This window comes from Carcharodon carcharias, chromosome 1, assembly GCF_017639515.1.
Source record: "Carcharodon carcharias isolate sCarCar2 chromosome 1, sCarCar2.pri, whole genome shotgun sequence".
In the NCBI taxonomy this organism is placed as follows: domain Eukaryota; kingdom Metazoa; phylum Chordata; class Chondrichthyes; order Lamniformes; family Lamnidae; genus Carcharodon; species Carcharodon carcharias.
The window spans coordinates 181,289,428-181,310,457 of NC_054467.1; the positions used below are offsets into that span (position 1 = coordinate 181,289,428).

A 21,030-nucleotide genomic window follows, 5' to 3' on the forward strand; every position below is an offset into this window, starting at 1 on the left:
CCAGCAGTGTGTACTATCTAAAAGCTGCATTGCACCACCAAGGATCACTTGACAGCACCATCCTAATCTACAACCTTTACCACCTAGAAGGACAAGGGCAGCAGATAGATGGGAACACCACTACCTGCCAGTTTCCCTCCAAGCCAAACACCATCCTGACTTGGAAATATATCACCGTTCCTTCACTGTCGCCGGGTCAAAATCCTGAAATTTCCTCCCAACAGCACTATGGGTGTACCTAGTTCAAGAAAGCAGCTCACCGCCACCTTCTCATTAGGGATGGACAATAAAAGTACTGACCTAGACAGTGATGCTCATGTCCGTTGAAAGAAATAAAAGATTGGGCCAGTGTTGAGCTCAATATCCAATTAGTGGTGCCTAGCTTTACCAGCAGGCAGGAGTTGCCTGCAGAGCATAAGTGTCAAAGGCACCACGACAGGGCCTGCCACTCTCTTGTAGGAGAAAGGAGGTAGTATGTCGGAGGGCCAGCAGCCTCACTGCGCACGGAAGTGGCAAAACAATCAATTGAAAGGTACCGCACACAACTTGGTACAAAATTCTCAATGCCAGTGATTCCTCATCATAAATAAAAGTACTTAATTATCTCCCACATTAAACCCAACCGCTATGTTGTAACAGGCAGGAGACCGTTTGGGTTTGGTGATTTATCAGTTGAAAATTGCCTTCTGGTCCTCCCTGGCCCACTAACACACTCCTCAAGAAGCTTAACAATTGGAGGCGAACAGGTTCCTATCTCTCCTGATTTCGCCCTCACTTTGAAACTTCTAACACTTTTAGGAGGCAATGAGGCATGGACATGCCATCCAGCACCGCTATTTTCAAAGTGCATCCACTCTTGCTCTTGCCCCAAGGGAAATTGAAAATCCCAGCCCAGGAGTTAGGCATTAGCGTACAGCCTATGTGAAGTAGATATATTCAGCCCCAATGTGATAAGAAACCAGCAGTGTGTTCTGTACAGCTGCATACATACTTTTTAGAAGCTTTATTTTTTAACTTGATATTTATTGGCGATGTGAAAGTAAAACACAATGGGGATTGCCACTGGCTGATATGTCAAACTCTGTACGAATGGATATTCTCTACCCTGATGTTATTGGTACTTTTACACATTTGTAGAGAAATTAGCACTGGTTCATTAATTACAGCTGGTCTAGTTTGACATCAGTATAGTGAACTTCTGGGCATTACAAAGGAGTCCCTTGAAATGCTGATTATTTTAGGAACATAGGAAATAGGAGTAGGAGCAGGCCATTCGGCCCATCGATCTTGCTCTACCATTCGAACAAATCGTGGCTGATCATCTACCTCTACATCACTTTTCCTTACTTTTCCCATATCCCTTGATGTCATTAGCATCCAGAAATTGATTTCTGCCTTGAACATGCTCAATGATTGAGCTTCCACAGCCCTCTAGGCTTTGGCATTCGAAAGATTCACTGCCCTCTGAGTGAAGCAATTCCTCCACATCTTAATCTTAAATGGCCTACCCCTTATTCTGAGACTGTTTCTAGATGCACGAGCCAGGGAAAACATCTTATCTACATCTACCTTGTGAAGCCTTGTAAGGATATAGTAAGTTTCAAAAAGATCATCTCCCTTTCTTCGAAATTCTAGAGAATACAGGCCCAACCTCCTCAATTTCTCCTCATAAATTAATCCCTCCATCCCAGGGATTAGTTTGGTAACCTCAATACTCTAGATGCAGTCTCACCAAGGTTCTATACAACTGCAGCAAGACATCTTTACTCCTGTACTTAAATCCCCTTGCAATGAAGGCCAACATACCATAAGCATCCCTAATTGCTTGCTGCATCTATAAGGCATAGGAGCAGAAATTAGGCCAATCGGCCCATCGAGTCTGCTCCGCCATTCAATCATGGCTGATAAGTTTCTCAACCCCATTCTCCTGCCTTCTCCCCGTAACCTTTGATCCCCTTACCAATCAAGAACCTATCTATCTCCCTCTTAAATACACTCAATGACCTGGCCTCCACAGCCTTCTACTTGCTAGTTCTTAGTGACTTATGAACAAGGACACCCAGCTCCCTTTGGACATCAAAACTTCCCAACCCCTCACATTTAAGAAATACTCTGCCTTTCTGTTTTTTCTACCAAAGTGAGTAACTTCACACTTATTCACATTATATACCATCTGTCATGTTCTTGCCCACTCACTTAGCTTGTCCAAATCCCCTTGAAGCCTCCTTGCATCCTCCTCACAACTTAACTTCCAACTTAGTTTTGTGTCATCAGGAAATTTTGAAACATTACTTTTGGTTCCCACATCCAAATCATTGTTATAGATTGTGAACAGCTGTGGCCCCAGCACTGATCCTTGTGGTACCCACTAGTCACAGCCTGCCATCCTGAGAATGACCTGCTTGTTCCTACTCTCTGTTTTCTAACTGATAACAAATTTTCAATCCGTATCAATATATTACCCCCAATCCCATATGCTCTAATTTTGTTTACTAACCTCCTATGTGACCTTGTCAAAAGCCTTCTGAAAATCCACATCCACTGGTTATCCTTCATCCCTGCTACAAGTAACATACTCAAAAACTCCAACAGGTTTGTCAAACATGATTTCTCTTTCATAGATCTATATTGACTCTGCCCAATCATATCATTATTTTCTAAGTGTCCAGTTACACATCCTTTATAAAAATTCTAAGAGGGCTATAGTTCTCTGTTTTCTCTCTCCCTTCTTCATCAGGTAGTGGGGTTACAATTGCTACTTTCCAGTCTGCAGGAATGTTTTCAGAATCTATAGAATTTTGAAAGATAACCAACCACCAATGCATCCATTATCTCCATAGTCACCTCCTTCAACATGTAGCTCATCTGCTTCAGCGGATTTATCAACCTTCAATACCATTACTTTTTCGAGTACTACTTTAATACTAATTTCTTTCAGTTCTTCATTTTCACAAATCCCTTGGTTCCCTATCATTTCTGGGAGATTTTTTGTATTTTAATGAAGACAAATACAAAGTAATTGTTTTGTTTCTCTGCCATTTCCCTATTCTGCATTATAAATTTTCCTTTCTTCACCTGTAATGGACCCACATTTGTCTTTTCTAGTCTTTTCCTTTGTCACACACCTAAAGAAGCTTTTACAGTCCATCTTTATGTTTCTCACTAGCTTGCATTCATATTCTCTTTTCTCTTTCTTCATCGGTTTCTTGCTCGTCCTTTGCTAGATTCTTTTTCTGACAACCTTATAAGCCTCTTCCTTTGATTTAATTCAATCTTGAATTTATTTTGATTTACCTTTCCTGTTGGGTTTTTGTGCCTTAGAGGAATGTATATTTGTTGCAGACTATGTAATAATTCTTTAAATACTAGCCATTTTCTGTCCACTACTAAATCTTTTCATGCATTTTCCCGATCTACCATAGCCAAATTTCCCTTCATACCTTCATAGTTTCCTTTGTTTAGAATAAAGACCCTAGTTTCAGAATGAATTATATCAATTTCAAACTTAACATAAAATTCTAGCATAATATGGTCACTATTTCCAAAAGGGTCCTTTACAATCAAGTTATTAATTAGCCCTTTCTCATTACACAATACTGAATCTAAAATAACCCAATCCCTAGTTGGTTCTTTAACGTACTCATCCAGAGACCCACCTTGCACACAATCCAGAAATTTATCCTCCACAGTATTAGTGCAGATTAGGTTTATCCAGTCTATGGGCTGAATCTTCGGCTTGGCAATTAATTAACTAATTAAGCCTATTGAGAAAGCTGCCGGTCCAACCTGAAGGTTGGCGGGCAGGCGAAGAGCCTAGGTGGCCTTTGCATTTTTCATGGAACCTCATCCATGGGCAGGATGAAGTTTCATGAAGGGTTTATAAATTAAATAAATTTTTTCATTAAAGTTCATTGACATGTCCCAGCTCATGTGACACTGTCACATGAGGGGACACGTCTTAATTTTTTTTCTTTTCTATATTAAAATTTTTGGAGCCTAAACTAATTTCCCTTAGGCAGCTCTGTGCCTCATGGAGATTTCTGCGCTCTTTTGTGCGCATATGCAAAAGAGCGCAGGCCTCAACTCAGGGAACCTCCCCCCCTGCCTTAATTGGCCCACCCACGTAAAATGACAGCGTGGACCCGATTGGGGGCACCTATCGGGTCCGCGCCCAACTGCCCCCGCACAACATCCCCCGATGGGGGGAAAATTCTACCCTATGTGTAGAATGAAGTCGCCCATTATTACTCTATTATCCATGTTACATGCACCTCTAATTTCCTGATTTATACCACGCCCAACATTACCACTATTGTTTGATGGCTTTTGAACTTCCACCAATGTTTGATGCCCCTTGCTGTTTCTTAGCTCTACCGAAATGGATTCTACATCTTGATCTTTTAATCTAAAATCCTGTCTCAATAATGTACTGATTTTGTCTCACGTTAACAGTGCTATCCTACCTCCTTTTCCTTTTTGACTATTCTTCCTAAATGTCGAATATCCTTGAATATTCAGTTTCCAGTCTTGGTTATCCAGTAACTATGTCTCTGTAATGGCAATTAAATCATATCTGTTCACTTCTATTTGTGCCTTCAAATCATCTACCTTGTGAATGCTGCATGCATTCGGATAGAGTACCCTTAACTGCCTTTTTAAATTATCTCATATTATGATCCTATTTGATGCTCGCCTTTGCTTTGTCCACCTTCTGTTTCACTTCAATGGTACAACTTGCTTTGCACTAATGAGAGGCATTGAAGAGCCTTTGAAGTACAGATTATTTAACAATTTTGTGTCTTTTTTTCCCTGAGACTATCAATTTCCTCTTTGCCTCAGTAACTCTTGTTTCTATGAGATATAAGTAACCTATATCCACTGACCTGCTTCCAGTCTTCTGCCATATTGTTCATTGTAGCCACTAGGACACATGATGGAGACTTGTAAATGACTGTTCCACATCTTCTCTTATTATTGGGAAATTGCATGGTTCTACTTGACAGCTTAGGTTGGCAGTTCAGCTTGTATTGTCCCACTGCCCATGGTGTTCCAATATGTTGTGTCTCTGGGCCACTTACGCAGATTATTTTTAATAGCTTTTCTTGTAAACCTAACAAGGTCAAGTGTAGTGCCAGGATATGATGTCATGTCTAACAAATTTAATGGATATTTTTGAGAAAATTATTATTTTGTTGATGCAGAAATTTGTGATTATGATATGTTTAGCTTTCATCAATGCTTGATGCAACACTCTGGATTTCACACTCTTGGCCTACCAAAATCCCACTTCAATGGATGTAGCTGGTGAATTAAATGGCCAGCTGCCTCTGTAAACCACGCATGCATGAACACAGTCCCACCCCCCCAGAAAATAGGAAATGGCATGTTGGAGGGTGGGACTTAGAATTTTTGGCCATTTCTGGGATTTTCGTTATGACAGAAAGCCCCCTCATAGAATTGTGTCACCTAAGGAATTAGTCCTCAAAATAGGAATAGGATGCACGTTTCTGAACTAGATTGCAAACTGGTTGACATAGCCAGTGTCATCAGCAAAGTGTCATGTGGATTAAAGATCAGTTCTGAAAAAGAGTCATATTGGACTTGAAATGTTAACTCTGTTTCTTTCTCCACAGATGCTGCCAGACCTGCTGAGTTTTTGCAGCACTTTCTTATTTTATTTCAGATCTCCAGTATCCACAGTTTTTTGCTTTTATTTATCACAAGGATTAATGTTGGGCCTTTGCTATTCATACAGTGTATATAAATAACTTGGAACTTGGGGATAGAAACAAAGCTGTCCAGTTTTCAGATGACACCAAATTGGAAGAATAAATCCAAACGATAGGAAAAGAGACAAATTGAAAATAATGGAATCCATTTAGGTTAAGCATTCGGCTGGATGAGCGGCAAATGACATTTAATGTCATCAAACCAAACATAATAATGCCATGGGATGAAAATAACCAATGGATATATAAACTAAGTGCTACAAGACCCAAAAAAAAAATTAACCTACCCCACGAATGTCAGCAGCATTTGCCATAATTTCTAACCAACCCTCAAATGTTGCCTGTAAATATAAGAATGAATACAAAATGATGTGGTTAACATGAATCTTGTTAAACATGTTAATATTATAACTGAAGCTAATTTTAAATATAGAACTGAATTTCATTACTGAAGTAATTCTACTGATGCAGGATCATTGACCTGGGACATGAACTCCTTTTCTTTCTCCACAAATGTTACCTGGCCAGCTGAATGTTTCCAGTACATTCTGTTTTTATTTCAGATTTCCTGCATCTGTAGTATTTGAATTTGTAATTCTTCTTGGCATCTAAGTCCCAGTTTTTAAAAAATTGCGATGAATTTGCAGAGTGTTTTACTTTTCTCTGATTACAGTATTCTGATCAGTTGCTATGCCATCCAGGTTATGTTAGATATTACATGCTAAGATGAAATCAAAATATTGCAGATGCTGGAAATCTGAAACAAAAACAGTAAATGCTGGAAAAACTCAGCAGGTCTGAAGAAGAGTCATTTGCACTCGAAACATTAACTCTGTCTTTCTCGCCACAGATGCTGTTAGATCTGCTGAGTTTTTACAGTATTTTCTGTTTTTGTGTTAGATATTATACAGGTCCTGCTGCAAGCTGTGGATAAGTAATGTGTTATACTGCCTGTTCCTTGTATAAAGTATGCTTTAATAATGTCTGCTCAGTGAAAAGGCAATGAGGAAAGCTAACATTCCAAAAGCGTCCCTTTGGAGATCAAGCAGTTAAAGAAAATGATTAAATTCAGCACCTTTTTTGTCATTTGGATTGCTTGTTTTCAGTCTCGGGTTAGGACCTATCACCTAGTCCAAAGATAGACTTTGACAGAGTATAACATACTTCATAGAGGTTTCAACTAGGATTCAAAGAGGCTTCCCAGAATGATGTAAAATGTAGCAAATTCCACAAATTTCAAATATGTGTCCAGTTTACATTTTGCAAATTTTCAGACGTGCCACTCAAACCCAGACGATCTGGTCCAAAACTGGATGGGGCACAACTACACCTAGGAGTGTTTGATTTTGAAATGAGGCAATAAAAATAGAAAACAATTCAATTCCCCAACAATTACATTATTTACCCTTTATTGGAGATACACACTTCATATAATCAAATGGGGACATGATTCATATGGGGAATACAAACCCTTATTTTATTTTGCAATAGTGTGGAGAAGGAAAAAAGAATGCAACAACACCAGGAACCTAAGAACGAACAGAATACAGTGAAAAGAGGAGTAAGTGCATTAGAAACCCACCTAGCAATAAAAGGACAAAGTGAATGATGTAGTAAGAGTAATTACTCTTGGAATTAGTCAGCATTTAAACACAGAATAATTAGCTGATTAATGAGGAATTGATGGTTCAAAAGAAAGTTAATTTTTAAAAAACACTCACATGGTCCTGTTATATGGTGCTTATTGTACTAATATTACTGAGGTAAGATTTTCGCTACCAAGGTGAATAGCTTGAGTTGGGAATTTCCCTGTTTCCACAATACTTGCTGTAGTATAGTATAACTTGCTGTTAATAGCTCACAACATCCTAAGACAAACCAGTACTAAAGGGGCCATTAGAGATAATGATAATATCCATGATAGAAAAACATTTAATACATTTCCTTTATGGATTTGTCATAAAATTGGACTATCAATTTCTCCTGTGTATGATTTACTTATATACTTAGAAGATGGGGGGCGGTTATCTTAGATGGCCAGCATGTGGTTCAGAATAATGCCAACAGCATGGGTTCCAAGTCCTGTTCCAGCTCAGGTCAACTTGGGTCCTACTTCCTTACCCTACACCTGAGTGGAAGGCAATGGCAAGCTATCACTGACAAAAGCTATCATGAAAGGCAGCTCAGGATGAAGCAGCGGCAGACAATGAGCAAAGAACCTGCTTTTGGGTGGAGTACATAAAGATTTTCTTCTTACACCAGATTTAAAGCTAATTAAAAGTAAGGCTCAATGAAATTAACAATTTTAGTAACAACCTGGAACAACATGTTTTGTGATCCCTCCTAAATTTTGCCATTCTATAAATGTATGCACCAACACCAGAAAGAAAATTTGTGAATAGTTTCCACACTGTCCCTTGCGTTTCATATGAAAAAGATCACAACGTTGTTACAGTTGATATAAATTCTTCTCAAAAAACATTCCTATGTTTGAATACAGAACATCTTATGGCATAAATTGAAGATCTTTAGCAAATGCATTTTTGCTTACTTACCACCTGGAGCAGAGCCATATAAGCAGCTAATACATTATCAAAGTTGATCTTGGGGTTGACCCATTGGTACCCAATATCTCGATATGCATCACATTCAGATCGATTATTTACAATACTAATGGGAAGACGCTCATTATTTTCATCCACACATTGAAAGAAGGTTCCACCGAAGATCTGAACACCAACAATGCCAAATATCAGCCAGAATACAAGACATACGAACATGACATTAGAAATCGATGGTATTGAAGCAACCAAAGCGTTAACAACAAGCTGTAAGACAAAATAGAAACAGTAAATTGTATATTCTGCAAACTGAACAAAACGAGGTTAGTTTGACAGCAAATCCGCAGTTTACAAAATTAAAAATAATTTTATTTATTTGTTCATGGGATGTTGGCATCACTGGTTAGGCCAGCACTTGTTGTCCACCCTTAATTTCCCTACTTGGAATAGTAATAATAATTGGCTGTAATTCCCGGTGGTGTGGCAATTGTGTCAGATTGCCACCCTGCTTGTAATTACTTACCTTGAAATCCAGCCTCTCCTATCTAACCCGACCTTCTGACTCAAGCTGGGTGAGATCACTCCAGCACAGGGGGTTCCCGAGGCCAACAGTTGAGGGTAGCTCAGTCAAAGGTAAGTAAGTCACACTTCCTTTGTTATGGCACTAACTGTAAGTGTGTAAGGTAAGTGAGCAGTATTGGCGGGGGTGGGGGGTCAGGTGGTCCAGGCGGTGGTTGGCTGGTCCAGGTTGTGCGGGGGTTTGTGACAGGGGTCGGGTGGTCTGGGAGTGGGGAGTCGGGTTGTCAGAGGGGGTGCAGGCTATAGGCCGGGGGAGGGGGTGGGGTTGCAGTCAGGGGGTGCAGTCGGGGGTGGGGTGCAGTGAATCAGGGAGGTGCAGTCAGGTGGGAGAGTGCAGTCTGCAGGGGGGTGTAGTCGGGCATGTGCAGTTGGTGGGGTGTGTAGTCACGGGATCCCATGCAGGTCGGTGGGGGCGGGGGGGTGGTAGGGGCATTCAATGGGGGGTTTGGTGGTGGAGGGTAGTTGGGGGACCTGTCGGGGGTGTTGGGGGGTTTGGGGGGCCTTTGGTGGGGCGGGGATAATAGGGTAAGGTACTGTGAGGGGTGGGGGGATTCCCATGCTGCTTTGAGGGTGTAGTGTGGGGGGGGATGGAGGATAGTTGGGTGTCCCGTGGTGGGGGGTAGTTGAGGGAAGTCATTACTCCCAGAAGCTAGAAGTGGTTTTAATTCTTCTAATATTTTCTGGGTAACTATTACTGTCAGACAGTTGGAACCATCCAAAGTTTGCGATTTAAATCTCATTTTCAGATGTTTCCCAGTGCAGGACAATTGGCTATTGGAACCTTCTGGGCAATTGCTGTGCAATCCTTACTTCCAGGGGTTGGTGGAGGAGGGAAGGCAGCCCATTTCTGGGGTACCACCCACCTCCCCCCCGCCACAAATACACTGCCCTGGAGATTGGAATTTACGGGCCAATGTGATTCAAGCTATTTACCCAACAGTGCTTCATGCGTATCTTTGTAGTTCAAATATATGTCCCAGCATTAGTACTGTATATTAAAAAAGATTTATAATTTGAAAATACAACACTTTCCACAAGCACTTTGGTATAAAATTTGACAAACGTAAATATAAGGCAGATGTCTGTATTTGTCAAATTATCTTGAATGGATATCGGGGCCATTTAGATTCCTTCTGCCCAGCAGATACTGGGCAGAGCTGGAGTTAAAATTCAATGGGTAAATTTACCGCTCTATTACTCCCTCATGGACATTGTAACACAGATGTTTTTTTGGCAGTAAGGTTGATGCATAGAGGAGTGTTAGAATCATATCTCTCAAGACTGAATTTTTCTTTTACATAATGGAAGGACATGGCATTATCTGGACTTTTGGATGCTAACCTGGGATATTTTTAAAAAAGGTCATAAATTCACTTTGGAACTGTCAACAAGCAGGCCCCTTCCAAGAAATCATCTGACCTTTATGGTACATGAGGAAGATTTGGTTGTTTGTTTTGAACAGCAATAACGTTGATTGATGGGGGAAAAAACTGAAAAGGCAAAGGTTGGCAACTTGCTGGAAATCACACGGGGGAGAGAAAAAAACTTCAATTGTGAACCTGCTGGTTTTGAAGGCAGTCTTGTTGGGGAATAAGCTGAGGAAGGAAGGCTCCAATAACTGTCTGTCTGTCTCTCTCTACCGTGCCTGCAATTGTGTGTGGCTATCAACCTGTAGCCAGAGAACCCTCATCTGAGTGTAACTGATCTGCATTGGGACCTGCAAAGCTGAGACCAGTTGGTGAGAACTTCCAGACATCCACTGGGACCATCTTCACAAGAGGGAACTCCAGGTTGACTGCATCAAGAGCCTGTGAACTTTATCCTCTAAAGCCCATCTCTGCAGAGAGACTCTATCTGTTTGTCGTGTGTGTGTGTGCGCGTACACGTGCGCTGGGGGAACTCTTTAGGAAGAGATAGATAGTTTTGTTTTATAATAAACAATTGTTCTGAGTTTATTGAAAGAAGCCTGGTTGAAGACTCTTTTATTCTGGGCACCAGTAGGGGAAATAAACAATTGGCTTTTTTGGTGAGAAAATTTAAACATTTAAATTAATGGTACAGCCTGTGGCATAGTGGGGCTAGATAATATGCACACTCCCCCCATCCTGATGGTAAGAAGAGCCAGGAGCTTATACTGGACAGTCTACTGGGCAGAGAAGCAGCCACAGACCCTCTGCTCAACCTCTGCCCACTCAGCTGCATCATTCACCCTTTCACTTTTGCTCAACAACTCTCAGAAATCCACTTAGGGAATGATGCAGATTGTTGTAATTTTTTTTCACTGTCGTCCATTCCTGAAAAATAGAATATAAATGGTAGTCTTGCGATTGTCCTGATGAATGCAAGACAAAAAGCTTCAATAAAATTATTTTTTCAGCAATGAATACAACGGTTTTGCAAAGCTCACCAAAGATGATGACCCTCCTGAGGAGTGTGAAAGACCCTACATCTCCTGTCCTCTTAACAAGGCATTTATGGCATTCATCTGAGGCATTCAACTGTTGGAGATGGATCACTGACGGCTAATTGCTTGTGTCAAGAAACTATCATATTTTTCTTAATATTACTGTGGGATACTTTAAAGCAGGCTTATGTTGGTGCGTGTGTATGGTTCTGTGCATATGGCTAATTTAATTAAATTAGAGATGATTAGACTACAAGGTTTAAATTAGCAAAGAAGTTAGGTGTAAAACAGGCACTTGAAATGGAGATGAGTAAACTTGGGTGAGATGTCAGCAGAGAATGGTGTGAATGAAATTTACATTTTTAGATAAGTAGGAAAGGTGTTTGATTTTCAAGGGGACATGGAAAATGTTCATAACTGGCAAGATAAATAAGGCAAGGTTATTATGTTAATTTTTCCCAAAAATGCTGGCCGTAATGAGAACATGAAAGATTTTTATATTCTGGGAAAAGTAACTTCTAAAGATAAGTGGAAATAATGGGTTTTACAAATTAAATTGGATAAAATATATTTAAAGAAGGATGGAAGGCTCTGGCCATGTGAAACAGACTTGGGGAAAAAGCCTCTAACCACCTTGCAGAAGTTTGTGTTCCAGTAACCAAAGTTGTGTTAAAAGCCTTTGGAAGTCCATTGTCCAGTGGGTGCTTCTGGTAATATTGCTGGATGAGTTTACAAATTCAGAATCCATTTGGACTGTTGCCTTAAAGGGGGTGTACAGTTGGGAGTCTGGTTAAGTAGAAATTTTGGGAACTGTTATAATTGTATAACTGTAATCCTGTGTGTGTTTAAGTTTGTTCTTCTATTGTTAATAAATGTTTTAATTTAATCTTTAAAATCTCTAAAGATGGCAGTGGACTCATTACTTCTGACTTCAGTGCACAAGCCTTCTTGTAATAAATACAAATTGCAAAATTGTTATGATAGCATGGCCAACTTTCCCCTTGTAGATTTGGTCAGTCTGGCAAATACCACCTGCCAAATCATAACACTTGGACAATGGGACCCTGGTTTAAGATAGCTTTCCAGACATGGCGAGATTTCCTGGCCCCAACCGCCGCCAGGATCGTCCAGTCCTGCCGAAAGTCAATGGACTTTTGGCTGGGCCACTGAATCTCCTGTGGCAGGTCCCACCACATTGGGCCCATAAAATCCCAGCTTTGCAGTAATCATGTTACAATTGGAATATAGGATCATGTTTGAATTACTGGCAGTTGGAGAGAATGACAAGCTTACACGTTTGTGTGTTTTGAGTACATGCTCTCTCTGTAGAACTGAGCAAACAGCTAAGTCTCTTCTGCTTCTCTCTCTTTCCAAACAACTTGCAAGCTTTGGGCCCTGTATGCTACTATTGCCAGCAACAGACAGGCATTTTAAACAAAGAACTCAACTCCACGGCTGTGTCTCCTGAAGAACCAACACAATCATCTACACCTTTAAATCAGAAATATCAAGACCATCGAATTTGGCCTGAAGCCAGCCAAGTCACCAAACTATGAATTGTATACTCTTTACCTTTCTTTTTTACAGACTCTAATTTGACCAGTAATGTGCATTTGTGTGCAAATGTGAAAGTCAATGCCTGTTTTATTCCTTGGGTCATTATAAGTATAATCAAGTTAACCTCTTTGCTAACCTCATGAAAACGTGTCCAAATGGCTCTTTTATGATCACAGAGCAAACAATTAAGTACTCACTGAATTGGCAAGTACAACCTTTTCAAATAAAAATCTTATTGTGGTCAAAGGAAGAGATGGGAAAGAGGGTAGCCATTTGACCCCTCCTCACCTGGACAAAACATATTACAACACATAGAGGAGACACTTACTTTGCTCTTTGTTTTGACATTGAAAGTGTGCTGTGACTTTGCCACATTCAGCAAACATAGCAAATTCTCTACTGTAATGTTTTTCTTTTGTATTCCCAAAAATTTGTGAGTTATCCCATATTTTAGGACTAGCAATGTCATTAATCCAATGTGATGAAACTAGTGTGGAAATAATTTAATTTCCATTCTTAAGGGCCCACAGGAGTGTTATAAACACCTGTCCATCTCCCTCAGAGCCCAGCATGCACAAATCAGTTGTCAAGTTTGGAACAGTTTTGCACAGCCAACAAAGAGAAAATGACTTCATGTCCCTGAGCTGGATTTATTTCCCTGTAAATCAAATTTTTAAAATTGTTTTTTTTAGGAATATACATGGCAGAACATCTGCAACAAAAACATCTGGATTTTGTACATTCTTTAATGCTTATTCCCAAAGCTGAGTTTGAATCTTGAATCTTGGAGATGATGAACATATTTTTATGTCAAACTTTGTAATATCCAGTTCTCCTTTGATGAAAAATCATTTATATTGTGCTTATGAACAAGAACTTGCTTATCTTCAGTTCTTGTTTACCATATTGTTTTATGGGCATGCTAGATATTCAGATGGAATTAAGAGCAGAGCACGCTCCCAAGGGTCAGATGTGGTGAGACTATAATTCACCCAGGTGTTAAAACCAAGGGTTGAATATTCCTGGCTGGATTGGAGGAGTGGGCAGAAAAATAGGGGTGTTGCATTGGGATGGTTCCCTGACAGATGCCTGCTGCCAGGGATGTTTCCCAGGGTGGCCTGGGAATGGACTAGTTGCCCACTTCATGATTTGCATGCTTAAGACTCCAATTAGGGGCAATTTTTCAGTGCCACTGGCATTTTGCCAGTGGTGGAGCAGCTTCCCAACCATGTGTGGAGGCTGTCAGCTAGGGGTTGGCTTCCATGTCGCAGGCTGGAGGGCCCTTGGAGTCACAGAATTACAGAATTGTTATGGTGTAGAAGGAGGCTATTCAGCCCATCATGTCTGTACTGGCTTTCTGGTGCATTTTAACTTGGTGCCAATCTCCTGTCTTTTCCTCATAACCCTACACATTGTACCTATTTAAATAACCATCCAATGTCCTCTTGAATGCCTCAGTTGAACCTGCGTCCACCACACTTCCAGGCAGTGCATTCCAAACCCTAACAACTCGCTGTGTAAAAAGTTCTCACCTCACAGTCGCTTCTTTTACAAAACATTTTAAAATTGTATCCTCTGATTCTCAATCCATTTATGAGCAGGAACAGTTTCTTCCTATGTACTCTATCCAGGCCTCTCATGATTTTGTAAACTTCTATCAAGTCTCCTCTCAGCCTCCTCCTCTCCAAGGAAAATGTCCCAACATCCCCGGCAGAATTTTCTGCTGGTCGGGTAGGCGGGCCCGACCCAATCTCCAGTGGGCGCTGAGCTGATCCCAGCCAGCAAAGCGGGCTGCAGCGCCATTTTACGTTGGCGGGCCAATTAAGGCCGCACAGCGTGATGTCCGTCGGGAAGCGCTCTGCGCTCCCTGTGCGGGCGGGGGGGAATCCCTGAAATCGAGAGTGCGTTATTTCATGCGCATGAAAGAGCGCACATCTCCCTGAGGCTAAGTACAACCTCAGGGAGATCGTCTGGACTTTGAAAATGATTAAAAATAGAAAAAAAAAAATCCCTTACATGTCCCCCTCATGTGACAATGTCATATGAGATGGGACATGTTCATAATTTACACAATAATTTTATTAAAATTTTTAAAACCCTGCAGGTAACCTGTTTTCTCTATTTGCCGCTGGGGCTCCTGGCCTGCCCGCCAGCCTTAAGGTTGGATGGGCAGGTTCTTTAATTGTTTAAATGATCCTGTTAATGGCCTCAATTGGCCATTGATAGGTCGGCGGGCCTGCAGCTGATTTTGCTGCGCCCCCGCCTTCCTGAAAATTTAAATGGGGCGGGATGACGTCAGGGGTTCTGCCCGACGTAATCCTGTGTCATTTTACATGTTAGCGAGCGGGCCTCGCCCCCTGCTCGCTGACGGCAAAATTCTGCCCCTCCAATCTATCCTCATAACTGGAGTTTCTCATCCCTGGAACCATTCTCATAAACCTCTTCTGCACTCTCTCCAATGCATTCACATCCTTCATACAATGTGGCACCCAGAGCTGTACACAATACTCCAGCTGAGGTCTAACCAGTGTCTTAAATAAGTTCATCATAACCTCTCTTGTACTCTATGACCCTATTAATGAAGCTTAGAATACTTTAGAAACAGCTCTCTCTACCTATACTGCCACCTTAAATGACTTATGTACATATACACCGAGGTCTCTGTGCTCCTGCACACCCTTTAGAATAACATCCTTTAATTTTTACTATCTCTCCATGTTCTTTGTACCAAAGTGTATCACCTCACACTTCTCCGCATTGAACTTCATCTGCCATCCGTCTGCCCGCTCAACCAATGTATCAATGTCCTTTTGAAGTTCTACACTGTCCTCCTCACAGTTTACAATTCTCCCTCGTTTTATGTCATCTGCAAACTTTGAAATTGTCCCCTGCACACCAAGACACAAAGATCTAGATTATTTATATGTATCAGGAAAAGCAAGGGTCTCAATAGCGACCCCTGAGGAACTCCACTACAAACCTTCTGCCAGCCTGAAAAATACCCGTTAACTATTATTCTCTAATTCCTATTGCTACTGTCCCTTTTATTCCATGATCTATAACTTTCCTCACAAGTCTGTTGTGTGGCACTGTATTAAACGCCTTTTGGAAGTCCATATGCACCAATTCAATGGCCTTGCCCTCATCAACCATCTCCGTTACCTCTTCAAAAAACTGCAGCAAGTTAATTGGACATGATTTTCCTTTAAGAAATCCATGCTGACTCTTCCAAATCAATCCACAGTTTTCCATCTGACTATTAATTCTATCTTGAATAATTGTTTCTAGAGGTTTCCTCACCACCAAAATTAAACTGACTGGTCTGTAATTGGAGGGCAGATCTTTACAACCTTTTTTTACAACCTTCTGTTTGTTTTTTTGGGGGTATTTTTTTGGCTTTTTTGCTCTGAGGAAGTCATCACGCCAATACTGTCTGAACCAGGCACCAGCGCAGATACTCACATGTCGGTGGGCATTGGTTATTCAGCTCCGCAGGGAATGCACAGCAGTGAGGGCACATCACACTCTCATGAGCTGGCAGAGGCAGAGAGGTCTCAGGGAGCTGACAGTGGGGGCACAGCTGGAGACCAGAACCATGCTGCGTCTGAGACAGATGGCGAGCCTCTGGAGTCATCTATGAAGGTGGCCCCATGCTCCAAAGAGGAAGCCACTGATAGGAAAGGCTGCACCTGTGGCCCAAATGCAGAAGGGGCCTCCCCCCCCTCCTTGAGAGGCCTACCAGCTTGGCCTTTCTGCAATCATAATATAATTTTTTACCTCTGAAGTTGCTTTCATTTTGAGGTGCCCCCACAGAATCTGACCTGCCTCAGCAGCACCTGCCATTCTTGGTGGATCCAGAGCTGCCAATCCTCTGACTGGGTCTGTACATTGGAAGCCCACCTATGAGCATGGAGACGACTAATTAGCAATCTGTCTCCTGGAATATTGCTGAGCTGGTCTTGAACCTCACAAGAGCAGGATCTGGACCCTCATTTGGTTCTGACAACTCTGGGGTCCTGAAGCCAGTGGGAAAATCTGACTCCAATTTTTTAATAAATTCTTTGATGACTATTATAGGCCTATATTGGAGCTTATCCTTCCTCAATGTCTTAAGTTGTTCACATAAATCATGTTTCTCCACTTTTTAGCACTTCCATTAACAAAATTTTGCAGTACACTATGTTTCTAAGTGGTAACTGCACAAAGTATAAAAGTGAATGAAAAGTAAAAGCAAATCATCATGAAATTGTTTTTTGATTCTTCCAAACTTTTTAAACACCTAACCAGCTACTTTATTAGAAGTGCAAGGGACTGAAATTCCATTATACGGTCTCTGTTATTAAAATAAAGTTCACAGATGCCATCTCAAATTGTGAGGACAGGGTCATTAGCAAGATTAGGACATGCACATTAGTGGCAACCATCCCAACATAAGCCTATAATATTGATGCAGCTGCATGCCAGCCCACAGGAAAGAGTTGTGCCAACTCTGTTTCTTCCAAAAGAGTTCTTTGAGTTTTCCTGCAAGGTAATGGAACTCTTCCAAGGTTGATTATCCACTTCTTCCATCATTCCAGTGCCTTTCGTCAGGCCAAATGGGACTAGATCTGTTTTCAGCAAGCGTAAGTGCAGTTGGACTTATCAGAAAACAAACTAGATGGGGTTTCCTAGGAGAGCACGGGAGCTCCCCCAAACAAACACCATTGAAATAGATGAAACCAATAGATTGATCCATCCATAGGTCCCCTTGGTGGAACTTTACATCATTGGGATTGAATCTTAGTGGAACTGGGTTGAACCACATTTCATTCATCACCATTCCAGCATCTTGGGCCTCAAGAATCTAGCAGTGGAAAAATGGCAGAACAGCAGCAGTTGTAAGTCAACTTTTGTAAGTAGCCCTCTGAATGTACATTTTTGGTGATACAGTACAAACAGAAAAATGGTACCAAGCGTGGCAACATGTCACTGACAGTATGGATATAGTCTTCATTTGGAAATCTGGCAGGAGGCCTGAAAAAATATCCATTGTTTAAAGAGAAGTACAGACCGTAAATATTCCTTCCAAGTAGAGTTTGCCCACAAGGGAGAACTGAAGTTAAAACAAAGTGCAAACAATGCTTACCGACACAGAACTGCTAACAAGAATGCAGCAAGTAATGTTTTAGAAGAGAATATAGAAGGAGAATGTAAATTGAATCCATACGTGCTATGATGACAGATTGAATATACTACTAGAAGGAACTTTCAAAGTTCAAAATATTACATCCCAAACAGACCTTTCCTTTCTTAAGGTGCCTTTCACAACCTCAGAATGTACCAAAGTAAATTAGATACTTCTGAAGTGTAGTCACTATTGTAACATAGAGAAATACAGCAGTTCAATTTGCTCATAGCAAGGACCCCAAAAAACTAGGGGAAAATGACCAAATAGTCTATTTTTTAAATGCTATTGGTTGAGGAATAAATATTGGCCAAGTCGTGAGATCTTGTCTGAAATTTGACACCTCTGGCAGAAGGGGTACCACTGCCAGTATTGCAACTGAGTCTCAGCCTGGATTGTGTGCTGTAGCTCCTGGAGTGGTACTTGAATCTATGACCCTCTGTTTCAGAGATGATATTGCTACCACTGAACCAAACCTGACATAACTCTTATATAATGGTGGGGTAGAGGGTGGGAGCACAGCAAACCACAATCCCTATATTTGAAATTATTCAATCTAAATGATGAAAGAAGGTTGATTTTTTTGGTGGTGGGGGGAAGGGGATATGGAGAGTTATTTTTATTCACTCATGGGATGTGGGCATCACTGGCCAGACCAGCACTTATTGCCCATCCATATTTGCCCTTGTTCAGAAGGCAATTTAAGAGTCAACTGCATTGCTGTGGGTCTGTAGTCACATGTAGGCCAGACCAGGTAAGGGTAGCAGATTTCCTTCCCTAAAGGGCACTAGTGAACCAGATGGTTCATATAGAACAATGGTTTCATGGTCATCATTAGACTTTTAATTCCAGATTTGTTTTTACTGAATTCAAATTTCACTATCTACTATGATGGGATTCAAACCCAGGTCCCCAAATCATTACCCTGGGTCTTTAGAATACCAGTCTAGTGACAATACCACTATGCCACTATCTATCACAAATTACATACTCTACAACATGCATGCTATATTGCGGAAACACAGTGATTTCCCTAACTACATAATAATGGTAATGCAGTACTTAAATATAAAAGTGTTCTTGAGTTCTCATACCCTTCACAAATCAAGCAGAATTCAGTTAATGGACATTGCAGTACAATAGCACTTTCCTTACTTACAGCAAATAACAAGAAATTGATAAACTGGAAGATGTTGATGCTGATGAAGATGAGGAATTATAGGAGGTGGTACCAAGCACTAGTGATGAAGGTGTACTGGTGGTGTTGGTTGATACAGGGTGGAATGATCCTCCTGACTTTTATGGGAATCCAGATCTTAGTGGGCCCACTTTCAAACAAAGGCAATTAAAACAATAAGATTATATTGAGAAATCATTTGGCTGGGAGTTGAAAGCTCAGAAATTTACAGTAATCTCCTGGATGAGTCAAATGTGGAACAACAGTTTCCACTCTGCTATCTGTGATTGAGTAGATGGCAACAACAGTGGCATATTCAATGTTACCTCACTTATGCAGATTTTGTAGATGCATCTCTCATGAATATTCATACATGTTTCTACAAGACTTGTGAGTCAAAACTTAAAAATAGAATGATGGCTTGTTATAGATCACTTAGGAATGGTTACAGACAACTAAGGGAGAGGAATCCTGAAATCTGTTCTGTACCCATACCTTAATCATGTGCCAGCAGTGGCTCAGTTGGAAGGACTTCTTGCCGCTGAATCAGAGGTTGTAGGTTCAAGTCCCACTCCAGGACTTGAGCACAAAAATCTTGATTGACAGCCCAGTGTCATACTGAGGGAATGGGGTTCATTAGATGCAATGAAGGATTAAACAATAAATGGCTTGAAATGGCTCCAAAAACAGCACCATGCTCAATATTGAGCAAGTCCAGCACATGAATGCAAAAGACAAGGCTGAAGTATTTGTATCATGACGCCACCACCAAACACACCTTTCCTTCAACGCCTCCTGTCGGCATTCCATAGGGACCATTCCCTCTGGGACACCGTTGTCCAATCCTCCATCACCCCCAGCACCTCAACCCCTTCCCATGCAATAGCAGAGGGTGCAACACCTGCCCCTTTACTTCCCACCTCCTCACCATCCAAGGGTCCAAGCACTCCTTTCAGGTGGAGCAGTGCTTCACTTGCACGTCCCTCAATTTGGTCTACTGCATTCACTGCTCCCAATGTGGTCTCCTCTGCATTGGAGAGACCAAACAGAGATTGGGTGACCGCTTTGCGGAACACCTTTGGTCTGTCCGCAAGCATGGTGCAGACCTTCCTGTTGCTTGCCATTTCAACACATCACCCTGCTCTCATGCCCACATGTCTGTCCTTGGCCTGCTGCAATGTTCCAGTGAAGCTCAATGTAAACTGGAGGAACAGAACCTCACCTTCCAATTAGGCACCTTACAGCCTTCCAGACTTAACACTGAGTTCAACAACTTCGGATCATGAACTCTCTCCTCCATCCTCACCCCTTTTTGATCCCCTTTTTTCAAATATTTTAAAATTTTTATATATATTTTTTTCCCCACCTATTTCCATTATTACTTTAAAAAAAATTATTTCCATTCATTGTTTTATCCCCACCTTTTAGCCTATTTCAATCTTTTTTCCCACACCGTCCCCTCTCCCAAACCCACCCCCACTAGGGCCATTTGCCACTTGCTCATTCTGCTTTCTACTCTTAATGTCACCATTAGCACTTCCTTTAGTCAGTATCACCACCATCAACACACCTTCAACCTTCTGTTTATGACATCTTTTGCAATCTCTCCTTTTCCTCCACTTATCACTGGCCTTCTATCCAGCTTCACCTGTCCCACCCCCCTTAAACAGTATATATTTCACCACATTTTTACTTCTCTTTAGTTCTGAAGAAGAGTTATACTGACTCAAAACGTTAACTTTGTCTTTCTCTCCACAGATGCTGTCAGACCTGCTGAGTTTTTCCAGCATTTTTTATTTTTGTTTCAGATTTCCAGCATCCGCAGTATTTTGCTTTTATCTGAATTATTTGTAACCATC

At 41.2% G+C, this 21,030-nt stretch overlaps 1 protein-coding gene across 1 annotated transcript in view; it reads right to left on the reverse strand.

Moving 5' to 3' along the window:
* LOC121275700 (sodium channel protein type 3 subunit alpha-like) overlaps positions 1-21,030 on the reverse strand; it is a 204,554-nt gene that overhangs the window by 71,145 nt on the left and 112,379 nt on the right. Inside the window, exons 17-18 of the mRNA XM_041183284.1 lie at positions 8,285-8,557; positions 6,017-6,070 (exon numbers count right to left, since the gene is read on the reverse strand). Of these exons, the coding sequence (XP_041039218.1) occupies positions 6,017-6,070; positions 8,285-8,557 (327 nt within the window). The remainder of the gene's footprint in view (positions 1-6,016; positions 6,071-8,284; positions 8,558-21,030) is intronic.